Consider the following 13,422-nt stretch of genomic DNA (forward strand, 5'->3'; position numbering starts at 1 on the left):
TTTCATTCCGGAAAATCAAAGAGTTCCCACGGGATTTTTGAAAAATCTTCTTCCACGCGGACGAAGTCGCTGGCATCAGCTAGAGCTTTATATTTTTACAAAAAAAAAAATTGATCTTGACCGGCCATGAAACTCGCTTACTTTCATACAATTCGAAACAAAAGAATTTTCGCGCTAGATATAAAGTGGTCGTAATATTAAAATTCATACAGCCTTTGTGTCCAGCCAAAACATCGTTGGCAGCGATTCAAGCTAACTGTAAAACGAAACAAGTGGGATTATCTGGCTAACAGCTAACTGGATATCGACCGTGTTGAAGCCGTAAGCAAATTTGATGGCCCTTTTGTGTGAAAAGATAAGACGAGCGTAAAACAGATTGCATGTCGAATTTATGAGCATTTTATTTTTACTAGGGTTCCGTACCTCAAAAGGAAAAACGGAACCCTTTATAGGATCACTTTGTTGTCTGTCTGTCTGTCGGTCTGTCAAGAAACCTACAGGGTACTTCCCGTTGACCTAGAATCATGGGCAGGTAGGTACGTCTTTTAGCAGATATTATGGAAAAAATCTGAAAACTGTGAATTTGTGGTTACATCACACAAAAAAAATTAAATTGTGGTCATGGACTAAAAATAGTATTTTCAATTTTCGAAATTAGGTAGCTACCTATCAAATGGGATATCATATGAAAAGGCTTCACCTGTGCATTCTAAAACAGATTATTATTAATTTTAATGCATCATAGTTTTTGAATTATCGTGCAAAATTACGAAAAAATACGACTGTAGTACGGAACCCTCGTTGCGCGAGCCTGACTCGCACTTGACCGGTTTATTTTTGACTAGATTCTAGTCAAAAAAATGCTCATAAATTCTAGTCACTAGATGATGCCCGCGTCTTTGTCCGCATAGATTCATCAAAACTAGTTAGATGGTCGAGAAAATGTAACAGACAGACACACACATTTCTGCATATTTTGTAATATTAGTAGGTATAGTACGCGATAGGTCTAGATGGCAATCGAAGTATGAGGCGGGGGGACGAATAAAAGTTTAGTTTTTTTTATTGGATAACAAATGGTAAGCCTACTGCGATCGCACTGGGTGGTTAGTTTTGATGCAATCTATAATAGGTATAGAATCGAATTAACTTTAAAAAGATAAGAATCGAAAGGCTTTCGAATTTGTAACTATGTAAAGTCTGAATCTTTTCACCAAATCAGACCAAAGACGATTTAGGAATTATAATTTCCCTAATTGCCCCTGCCAAGAGTCGAACCAAGGACCTCTCGGGCACGTTTTATTTCAGTTAAGTCTTGACCGAAAAGAACGAAATCACTATCACGAAAATACCGTTTTTACTATTTTCTTACCAAATATTTACACACAAACAAATCAAAAAGCTGGGCGCAAACAGGCGATAGCAAATACAGCCTTACAAACAATAGAGGCGGAACTCGACGCGAAGCTTTTAACTGTACTCCTAACGCAGACTACCGAAATTACTCAACCCGACCAAAATCAACGTAAATTTCAAACATTAAAAGTACTAGACATTTCCTTATGGACAAACAATAATATCACAAATAGTATAAGTGCGAAAGTTTGTTTGTCTGTCTGCTAGCTTTTCATACTTCCATACTTACTAATATTATAAATGTGAAAGTGTGTCTATCTGTCTGCCTGTTAGCTTTTCACGGCCCAACAGTTCAACCAATTTTGATACAGAGTTAGTTTATATCCCGGGGAAGGAAATAGACTGCTTTTTATCCCGGAAAATTAAAGAGTTCCCGCGGGATTTTTAAATCCACGCGAAAGAAGTCGCGGTATCATCTAGACGTCGACTTAATAGTCGGAAAAAGCGGTAGTTTGTGTTAGCTCTTTAACTTTAGGCTTACAAGAAAAGAAAACATCGGAACTTGGCCGGAATCCCGCGGGATTATAATCCGGGATGAAGTCTCAGATTCAGAGAGTTGTCATGTTAAGTATGTACCTAGTAGAAAAGGCTAAAGTGCTAGTGCGAGTCAGACTCGCGCACCGAGGGTTCTGTCCTCGGGTATTTTTTTCAATATTTTGCACGATAAATAAAAACTATTATTAAGCACGGGTAGCTTATTACAATTTCCGTAAGAAGTAACAAGTATTTTCGTAAATCTCTAATTTAAAAAAATATTATATGCTAGGCTATGCTATGTTACTCGGGAATAATGTAGCTTTCTACTGGTGAAAGAATTTTTCAAAATCGATTCAGTAGTTCCAGAGATTACTTCCTACAAACAAACTTACAAACTTTACCTCTTTGTAATATTGTAGGACATGGATTGGTAGGTATGTCAATCAAAGAAAAACAATTTCAACCTTAGATAGAACCATCTTTATAGTCATTTGGTGACAGAAATAAATAAAATTAACACCCGAGGTCTGCTGCTCTATAGCCTAACTCAATGTCCGAATTCTATGTAGGTATTTATCTTTGCCTTATCTCACTGGAAAGGTTATTGTTTAATTTTCCGGGAACATTTTCGTTGACATGTCGAAAGCCGAGTTTTGATTCGCTCAGTCAATAGAACCAAATCAGATTTAAACAAGATTGGAGTAAAGGGTCGCAGGTTATATTCGTACCTATATGTAACATTTGACCTTAAAATTACTTTACCCCCTCTACGACTCTACGATGATCTACGGACTCTACGATGATCTACGGGAAATGTAACGATCAACCCAATCGATTAGGTTGCTACGATCAACCCAATCAATTGGATTGTTATCGTTGCAATTCAATTATCAGGTAGAAGGTGTTTAGAAGAGTGCGGCAACTTTTTGTAACGATTTAGTAGTGATAGAGTCGCAAAAAGGTTGCGATACAGTCGGATACTATTGCTAGTCAAGTAACCACGATTCAATGTTGTCTTCGCAGTCAAAACTTAAAAAAAAACACAACACGTTCAAGTTACTTGTGATTTTTGTCAAGATTTTCCAAATTAGCAGCTTTCTACTGTAAATGGGATTTTTATCTATAGTCACCTAAAACGAGGGTGCGCAATATTATCAAGGAGCCATTGATAGTGCGTGACACACATAAATGCAAAGTTATCGGGAAAATGAAAAGAGAATTTTATATAACCTAAAAAGATTGGTGCTTTTTTTTGAACGCTACGCGGATTTTTCAATCTTTTTTATGGCTGCCGTAAAATTTTACAGCTGTGCTTTTAAGCGGATCACGCAAAAAGAATGTTATTATTTGGAAGTAGGTAGGTATTATAAACCAATTACCTAAAGGCAAATAAGTGGAGCACTTTTGAATATTTAAAAAAGTATAAAGAACATTTATATTAATCGAGGAGGGCTATGAAAAATCGTATTACGTCATATTATGATTGATGAAATCCTTTAGGTATAGTTCTATTGTTACATATTGTAACTTTGTACGATTTGAAAAGAGCAACTGCTGAGTTTCTTGCCGACTCTTCTCAATAGAATCTGCACTCCGAACCGGTGGTAGAGTCATAGACGTAGCATATTATACACTAGTTGTCCGTGAATTAAATGAATTTTTATTTGATTGTTTTGATTCTGAAAGTCTAGCCTACAGTGCAAATAAAATACTGCAAGTTATGAAGTGAATAAATTAATAACTGTTATTAAAACAGGTTAAAGTTAAAGTTAAGTCTTTAGAATATGACTTAACTAACAAAAAGTTACAAAGATGAAGGCTACGCAGGTGACGTAGCACCTTGTAGCAAACTCGTAGAAGGCTTCGGCGCTACGGGGAAAGCTACTAGGGTAGCATAAATGATAAGAAAGTAAACTTGCCAGCCATGGAAACCTATCCGGAAAACCCTGCGAGGGAAATGTGGGCGTTGGTGGATAAAGGAAAATCTAATGCAAGCTTATGGGATAAAAGATATCTGGAAATCCCGATTAGAGCGGAAAATGTCTACTTGTTACCAGGAGTTCATAAGTTTGAGAGAACGGTCGGAATTAGAAAAAGATAGAAAGTCCTTAGGGGGTGTGGCCTGGAAAATTAGTTTTCACGCAAGCGCAAAGGAGACTTGTAGAGCTACGAAGTTCAGAACGTGAAACAGAATAATTAATAGTTTTTTGTTATTCATGGTGAATGTTTTGTTGGTATTTTTAAAAAATCTTAAAAAATATTACTTAATAAAATGAATAATTTTTTTAGTAAAGGACGTATAGTCTACTAGAAAGGCAAGTTTAAATTTACTCTAAAGTTCGAGCTAAGTCAAAGTATGTCTTAGCCTCACCTTTAAAGTTGGAATAAAATCATTTTGCATTATTAAAAAAAACATATTATTTTGAATAATTGAAAACATCTGCCAGTTTTCTGCCAGAATATCATTATGAAATTCTTTTGTCAAAAAGATTAAAATAAAGTTTGGGCTGAAATTTTTAAGTGCGCCATCTATCATAAATATGGTGAACTACAACGTACCTTGTAAAGTGGTTTGGGTTTTATGAATTCATAAAACCCAAACCACTTCCCAAAGTTACTCATGGAATAAAATAAGTATATTATAAAATTTCATTGCACAGCATTTAAAATACACACATTCCATCAAAATAATAGTTAATAATTTAGATAAAATATTTAGTTGAGTAGTAAAATTACAAACTCTTGTTTCTGAAAACTTGAAACTTTCGATACAGTCCTCGTGCGAAGCAAACCCATTTTGCTTGCAAGTTCCTTGAACATTCAACAGATGGCTCTATACGCAAATAAAACGAGCTTTTTCAGCAAATAAAATCTTACCAGAATACCCTAAGATGGAGATCGTTGGAAAACGTATCCTCACGACTTTTTAATTATTATTCTGAATGTGATGATTTACCTGAAAAAAGAACAAAAAAATTAAGTTAAATACACAGTAAGTAATATACATATTATATATTATTATAGATTATATAAATTAATTATATTTACTTAATAGTCAGCCCAAAATTAAGTTTTGAATTTTCATTGTGGTAGACTTACCTTCACGCATAATTAGCTTATACAAGTTCACGATACTACCGACCGCTCCTATCATTTCCGTATTCTATTAATGACACTTTAGGAAGCTTTGTTCTTGTAAAAGTTACTGAGGAGTATCTTTCGTCTTTGTTAATCCTATGGCAACTGGTGCTTGGCAACGGAGTGTGCTACCAACTAGTAGCCCAAGTAGAATCAGTGGCACGTATATAAATAAGTACACAACAGGTCGCGATGGCAGTCGGGGAGGGAACGCCCTGCACACCCACACAGTCTCCGCGCTAACCCGGGGGTTACGTTCGGGTGTGCGGGCCGTGCCCCCGTGCGTGCAGCATGCGATACGCTCCCCCCATTCTCCCACTACTAAAGACGCAAGAAAAGCAAGCAATACATACCACTAACACACAACACTACACAACTCCTGTAGATCACACTCAACGTGCGTTTCACTCCGCCATTGGAGCGACATCATGGGTTTACTTGGTGGATGGCATACCTACCTACCCGGTGTGTGCTACTACGCTAAAAACCGGCCAAGTGCGAGTCAGACTCGCGCATCGAAGGTTCCGTATTTCAGTCGTATTTTTTTTACATTTTGCACAATAAGTCAAAAACTGTTATGCATAAAAATAAATAAAAAATTGTTTTGGAATACACAAGTGAAACCCTTTCATATGATATCCCACTTGGTATAGTTATCTAACTTTGAAAATTAAAAATACTAGGTAATATTTGTTCATCTTAATTTTTTTTTATGTGATGTTACCACTAATTCACGGTTTTCGGATTTATTTACTTGAGCTATGAGACCTACCTACCTACTAAATTTCATGATTCTAGGGCAACGGGCCTTTAGGTTTTCTTGACAGACACGACGGACAAACTGACAGACGGACGGACAGACAGACAGAAAGATTCCTTTTGAGGTACGGAACCCTAAAAAAGTTTAAAAAAATTAAATCCATTTTGTACTGTCACAATAATTTAATCCATACTAATATTATAAATGCGAAAGTATGTCAGTCTGTCTGTCTGCTAGCTTTTCACGGCTCAACTGTTCAACCGATTTTGACGAAATTTGGTACAGAGGTAGCTTGCAACCCGGGGAAGGACATGGGCTACTCTTTATCCCGGAAAATTTAAGAGTTCCCACGGGATTTTTAAAAACCTAAATCCACGCGTACGAAGTCGCGGGCATCAGCTAGTTATTTAATTTAATTATTATCTACGTTAAATTAACGTTTAATCGGATAGTCGCGGTTTTACAATTAACGAGTGTAGGCGACATATTCTACTAACTACTACTAACTAACTACATATTATAATAACATCCAAATTAACTTAAAGTAACTTATTATTATAATTAAAACCTATTACTAAAATTTATCATTATAACTTATAACTAAAACTTATCATTAAACTTATAGCTAATACTTATAAATATTTATATTAATCTAAACCTTAAATCTAAATAAATACACATATATTATTTCCATACAAAATGTACTTGCCGGCCGACCGAAAGCAAAGCTGACCGTACGATTGAATTTTACATTTTGCGATAGTCATTAGTACCTACGACAAAACTAGTTACGCGGTGCATGGTCGGGCGGCCGTCGCGAGGTATCGTTTATAAAATTAAATCAGTGTGTGGCGGCATGTCCCCACAGCGTTACACTTACATTGGTGCATTTTTATTTCATCCAACTTCCGCTTAAAGACCGTCCGTAAACCCTCAAAAACTATACTGGTGACCCTTGGATGATTGCCCTTTGAAGGACAATCAGAAGAATACGCAAAAAGGAAACAATATGTTCGGTTTTGGCGAACGCGTCGATGCCGCGCCGGCCGGTACCAGCGGGCAGCAAAGTGCGAGCGAAAGGCGCGTTTCAACGGACGGACCACTTACAGAAGTTTTCAAGGTAGGAATCAAAGTGCCTCCTTTTTACCCCGATGAGCCCGAAATCTGGTTCGCGCAACTAGAGGGGCAGTTTGCGCTCGCAAACATCACCAGTGACACCACACGATTTTATTATGTTATGGGTCACTTGGAGCACCAATACGCCAAGGAAATAAAGGACGTTGTGATAAATCCACCGCCAACAAATAAATATGAAAAACTTAAAACGGAGTTGGTAAATAGGTTGTCGGCGTCCCGGGCGACAAAAATGAAACAACTACTTCGCCACGAAGAACTCGGGGACCGAAAACCATCCCAGTTCTTCCGCCATTTAAGAGACCTTGCTGGCGCCGAGTTCCCGGACGAGTACCTACATACAATTTGGATAAGTAGACTACCTATAAATATTCAGACAGTCTTGGCCGCGCAAAAGTCTGCATCACTGGAGGAGCAAGCTGAACTAGCGGACCGCATAATGGACATAGCAGCCCCAGCCGTTCAAGTCCATGCTACTGCAGCTACGGTGCAACCAACGAGTAACGATGACCTACGAAAGGAAATATCGGAGCTAAGAAAGCAAGTCAAAGCACTGACTATGAAATTCGGCAATAGATCCCGTAGCTCGAGTAGGTCACGTAGTCACCAATCGCAGCGCAGCCACTCACGAGGTCGCTCACAATCGAGCTATCGGAAATACCCAGTCTGCTACTACCACACAAAATTTGGCAGCAAGGCATTCAAGTGCGTCCAGCCTTGCGACTACAAAGCAACGGAAAACAGCAAGGGCAGTCGCTAATGGCGACCGACGATTGCCCTCCCCCTGCTGTGGGTCGCCTATTTGTCACGGACCGGACAACGAAGATTCAGTTTTTGGTAGACACAGGAAGTGACGTCTGCGTCTTCCCTCGGTCCTTACTTATAGGTACTTTTAAACGTGCGAATTACCAATTAAGTGCAGCCAACGGTACGCCCATAGAGACTTACGGATACGTGAACTTTAACCTAGATCTCGGACTCCGTCGTAATTTCTTGTGGCGTTTCTTGGTCGCTGATGTGACAAGACCAATTATCGGTGTTGACTTTCTTGTATTCTATAAGTTAGTGGTTGACTGTCAAAATCAATGTTTAATCGATAGCACTACTAATGTAAGAACAACTGCGTCAATCGCCCAACCTAATTGCATTTCGTCTGTAAAGGTAATAACTGGTCAGTCAACGTATCATAAGATATTGGAAGAGTTTCCGGAAATTACTCGTCCGGCAGGTACGTTACGCATCATACCACACAGCACTGTACACCATATTCGCACGACCCCTGGACCTCCTGTCTCCTGCCAACCAAGGCGCCTAGCGCCTGACAAATTAAAAATCGCACGGCAAGAGTTCCACACAATGTTGCAGATCGGAACAGCTAGGCCGTCGGAGAGCCCTTGGTCATCCCCTCTACACTTGGCTCCCAATAAAAACAACGGATGGCGCCCTTGTGGTGATTACCGGAGGCTGAATGCCAGGACGATCCCTGACAGGTATCCGATCAGGCACATCCACGATTTTGCCCACAGCATAGCTGGCTGTAAAATTTTTAGTACAATAGACCTGGTGAAGGCCTATAATCAGATACCTGTCAGCCCCGAAGACATCCCGAAGACCGCGATAACTACGCCTTTCGGGTTGTACGAGTTCCCGTTTATGACATTCGGTCTCCGTAACGCTGCGCAAACGTTCCAGCGATTCGTAGACGAGATGACCCGGGGACTCGATTTCTGCTACTGCTATCTGGACGACTTCTTAATTTTTAGTAAAAATGAAGTCGAGCACGAAGAACATCTTCGCCAGATATTTGGTAGGTTGAAGGATTTCGGTATGCTTATCAATACATCGAAATGTGTCTTTGGCGTATCGGAGGTAACATTTTTAGGACATTATATCTCCGAGAACGGAACTAAGCCACTTGATGCAAAAGTACAAGTGATCAAGGATTTCCCACAGCCTAAAGACATCCGTCAACTACGCAGGTTTTTGGGCATGCTTAATTTTTATAGGCGGTTTTTGCCTAAAGCAGCCCAAACGCAGGCCCCTTTGCACAATTTATTAGTTGGTGCGGCTAAGGGTTCTCAACCTATCAATCTAACTGGCGATGCACTTCAGGCCTTTCAGGACTGTAAAAATAGTCTGGCCAACGCAGTATTGCTGGCACATCCCAACTTTCAAGCGGAGCTCGCACTAGTGACAGACGCCTCGGATGTCGCTATCGGAGCAGTTCTGCAACAAAGAAAAGGTGAGGATTGGGAACCTTTAGGTTTCTTCTCCAGAAAACTAATTCCTTCACAGCAGAAATATTCCCCATACGATAGGGAATTGCTTGCGATCTATGAAGCAATTAAATATTTTAGACACATGCTAGAGGCTCGACATTTTGTGATCTATACTGATCATAAGCCAATAAGTTTTGCTTTTCACGAACGGAAAACCAACTGTTCGCCTAGACAGTATAGACACCTAGATTTTATAGCACAATTCACCACCGACATAAGGCATATTTCTGGCAAGGACAACGTCGTAGCCGACACCTTATCTCGAGTGGATGAACTTCATGCTCCCGTCAGTCTTGAGTCTCTAGCAGAATGTCAAGCTTCAGATCCGGAATTAGCGCACTACCTTAAAGAGAAGTCTTCTCTGCGTTTACAAAGGACAAAATTACCTGGAAGTCAGACTTTCGTGTACTGCGACGTCAGTACATCGACTCCCAGGCCATTTGTACCAAAGCAGCTAAGAAGACAAGTCTTTGAAAGCCTACACTCCCTTAGCCACCCAGGCATCAATGCAACTGCCAAATTAATTGCAGAGCGCTTCGTCTGGCCGGGCATTAGGAGAGATTGCAGGTTGTGGGCACAATCATGTCTATCTTGCCAACGTGCAAAAATAAGCCGACACGTGTCCGCGCCTTTAGGCACATACAATTTGCCTCGCGCACGTTTCAAAAATATTCACATAGACATAGTTGGGCCCTTACCGCCTTCAGAAGGTTACCGTTATTGTCTGACTGCAGTAGACCGTTTCACTAGATGGGCGGAAGTCATACCAATAACGAATATTACAGCTGAAACAGTGGCAAAGGCATTGCTATCGGGTTGGATATCGCGCTTTGGCAGCCCAGAGTCTGTCGTCACAGACCGCGGCCGCCAATTCGAGTCAGCTCTGTTCAGCTATCTGGCAAAGATAGCTGGATTCGAGCATAAAAGGACAACAGCATACCACCCTTCTTGTAATGGCTTGGTCGAACGCTTTCACAGACAACTCAAAGCATCTATTGTCTGTCATGCAAACAACAAGTGGACTGAGTCTTTACCTTGGGTACTTCTTGGAATAAGAAGTGCTTTTAAGGAAGATCTGAAAGCTTCTTCGGCCGAGCTATTATATGGCGAACCTTTGAGGCTGCCGGGAGAATTTTTTCACTCCTCTGTAGATGGTACAACCGACATTACAGATTTTACGGCCCGCCTACGTTCTTTTGCCGAGAATTTACGGCCCGTGCCAGCTTCACGCCATGGCAGAAACAAAATATTTGTTTTTAAAGACCTGGCGACCACGGATCATGCCTTCATTCGAGATGACGCATCACGTGGTTCGTTACAACCTGCCTACACAGGGCCGTACAAAATATTATCTCGGAATGAAAAAGTTTACACTTTGTTGGTCAACGGCAAGCAGGTAACGGTCTCCATAGACCGTCTTAAACCAGCTTACTTACTGACCGATAAAAGCGACTCCACTCCAAACGAAGATGATCAGCCACAGGAGAAATGCAACCATAAAGGCTATCAAACTCGTTCTGGCCGCCAAGTCAAGTTTACAAATTTTTATCGCCCTTGACGGTCTCTGGGGGGTGGTGGTGTAGGCGACATATTCTACTAACTACTACTAACTAACTACATATTATAATAACATCCAAATTAACTTAAAGTAACTTATTATTATAATTAAAACCTATTACTAAAATTTATCATTATAACTTATAACTAAAACTTATCATTAAACTTATAGCTAATACTTATAAATATTTATATTAATCTAAACCTTAAATCTAAATAAATACACATATATTATTTCCATACAAAATGTACTTGCCGGCCGACCGAAAGCAAAGCTGACCGTACGATTGAATTTTACATTTTGCGATAGTCATTAGTACCTACGACAAAACTAGTTACGCGGTGCATGGTCGGGCGGCCGTCGCGAGGTATCGTTTATAAAATTAAATCAGTGTGTGGCGGCATGTCCCCACAGCGTTACACTTACATTGGTGCATTTTTATTTCATCCAACTTCCGCTTAAAGACCGTCCGTAAACCCTCAAAAACTATAACGAGCAAAAACGAAAATGGTTGTCACAATTATTCCGGTGGCAATTTATCACAATTTGTTATTTTCCGATAACGCCGCTACTTCAACTTCAGGCTGAGAAACTTTTCCTGCAAAATTACACGACTGTTAAAACTTTACATCTCATTTTTAATATGATATTTTTATTAATTTGCCACTTCAGCTTCGCAACCCGTTGAGCTACCCGTCGAGCTACCCGTCGAGCTGAAGTGGCAATGGGGACGGCACATAGTTCGTAAAACCGATAGACGTTGGGGTCCGAAGGTGCTGGAATGGCGACCTCGCACCGGAAGACGCAGTGTTGGAAGACCCCCAATAGGTGGACGGACGACATCAGACGAGTCGCAGGGAGCCGCTGGATTCAGGCGGCGCAAGACCGTGGCGTGTGGAAGTCCCTACAAGGGACCTATGTCCAGCAGTGGACGTCTATCGGTTGATGATGATGATGATTTTTAATTTGACTAATCAATCCACTGTGGTGCGCTTACATGGGCAATTTTTTAAGCAATTGTTGCCAGGCAACACGTACACGTAACTAGAGAACTAACGAATTTAAATATTTTTCGATGCTACAAAAAATATTTAAATTCGTTAGTTCTCTAGTTACACAAACCAGGGTAGTATGGGCATATTACCCCGCCCGTAATGCCCCAATGTCATTATTTAAGCCAATAAACAGACAAAAATTAAGTAATCATTTTATTGCAATGTTTATTATCGTAATGTAATAAATACCAACTAAGCTAATCAATACATTGAGAAAAGTTCTAAAGTCTCATATATCGCTATTGATTATGGATCAAACAATTTTTTTTTTAATTATATCAAAATACGCAATTAAGTATATTATTTGACGCCTGGCTCAAACCAACACAGGTTTCCGCAGACAACAGTAGCTGTCCGTTGGGTCTCCGGGGGAGGTGACGTGCGACGTGCGACGGGGGAACTCGTGAGTGGGTCCCCGGTGGAAGGTCCGCCTCGGCGGACGTCGCTGGCTGGGTCGCGGTGGTTTGCTTCGGCGTTCCCGTGACCCAGTCGCCAGGCGACACGCAGGAGTGCCGCTAGGTTTTAGTGGGTATTCCGGTCGCTTCTCGGCCGGTGAGTCCCACATACCTTCCCTCCAGTTGGTTGGCTGGATTCCAGGAGGGGGGGATGCGTAAATGCATTTCCCAGCATTAAAAAAAAAGGGTGCGTACTGCGTAGGGCCGATCCGAGTGTCCGGGTGCCCGTTATGCCCCGGGTTCACCTAATTACCTAAAATCGTATTGATATTACATATAGGTACCTATATTGTTTTTCCCGCGTTTTTCCTTGAAACCGCACATCGCTTTGTACGTGCTTTATTAATTCTGTCCGATCACGTCCAGCCGTTTTTGGGACTAAACGGGACTAAAAGGACGCCATTATACGTTATGTAATGTTTATTGTCTTACTAACTGATGCCCGCGACTTCGTCCGCGTGGAATTAGGTTTTTAAAAATCCCGTGGGAAATCTTTGATTTTCCGGGATAAAAAGTAGCCTATGTCAATCTCCAGGTCTTTGTCTTTACCCATGCAAAAAATCACGTCGATTTATTGTACCGTTGGACTTAATTGAAGAACAAACCGACACACCAATAAACCAACGAACCAACAAACCAACAATCAAACACACTTTCGCATTTATCGCAAGAGAAGCTCTGATAGCCTAGTGGTTAGAACGTCCGCCTTCTAATCGGAGGTCGGGGGTTCGATCCCGGGCACGCACCTCTAACTTTTCGGAGTTATGTGCGTTTTAATTAATTAAATATCACTTGCTTTACCGGTGAAGGAAAACATCGTGAGGAAACCTGCATGCCAGAGAGTTCTCCATAATGTTCTCAAAGGTGTGTGAAGTCTACCAATCCGCACATGGCCAGCGTGGTAGACTAAAGCCAAAACCCTTCTCAGTCTGAGAGGAGATCGGTGCTCAGACGGACAAATAGACGGACGGACAGAGGAGTCTTAGTAATATAGGGTACCGTTTTACCCTTTGGGTACAGAATCCTAAAAAAACACCAAGAACGCGTTGTCCCAATGATTGAGCTTGGCCTTGTAAACATCTGTTTAGCTACATATTTTAATGTATATAACGGGTATATACCACGATTAATTTTTGTTTTTATTTGTCGA

At 40.7% G+C, this 13,422-nt stretch overlaps 1 protein-coding gene across 1 annotated transcript in view; it reads left to right on the forward strand.

The window, feature by feature from the left end:
* LOC117997096 (uncharacterized) overlaps positions 1 to 8,467 on the forward strand; it is a 106,164-nt gene extending 97,697 nt beyond the window's left edge. Inside the window, exon 2 of the mRNA XM_069500255.1 lies at positions 6,266 to 8,467. Within this exon, the coding sequence (XP_069356356.1) occupies positions 6,801 to 7,685 (885 nt within the window). The 5' untranslated portion in view covers positions 6,266 to 6,800 and the 3' untranslated portion in view covers positions 7,686 to 8,467. The remainder of the gene's footprint in view (positions 1 to 6,265) is intronic.
* The last annotated feature ends 4,955 nt before the right edge of the window (positions 8,468 to 13,422 follow it).

The sequence above is a fragment of the Maniola hyperantus genome, chromosome 1, assembly GCF_902806685.2.
Source record: "Maniola hyperantus chromosome 1, iAphHyp1.2, whole genome shotgun sequence".
NCBI lineage: Eukaryota > Metazoa > Arthropoda > Insecta > Lepidoptera > Nymphalidae > Maniola > Maniola hyperantus.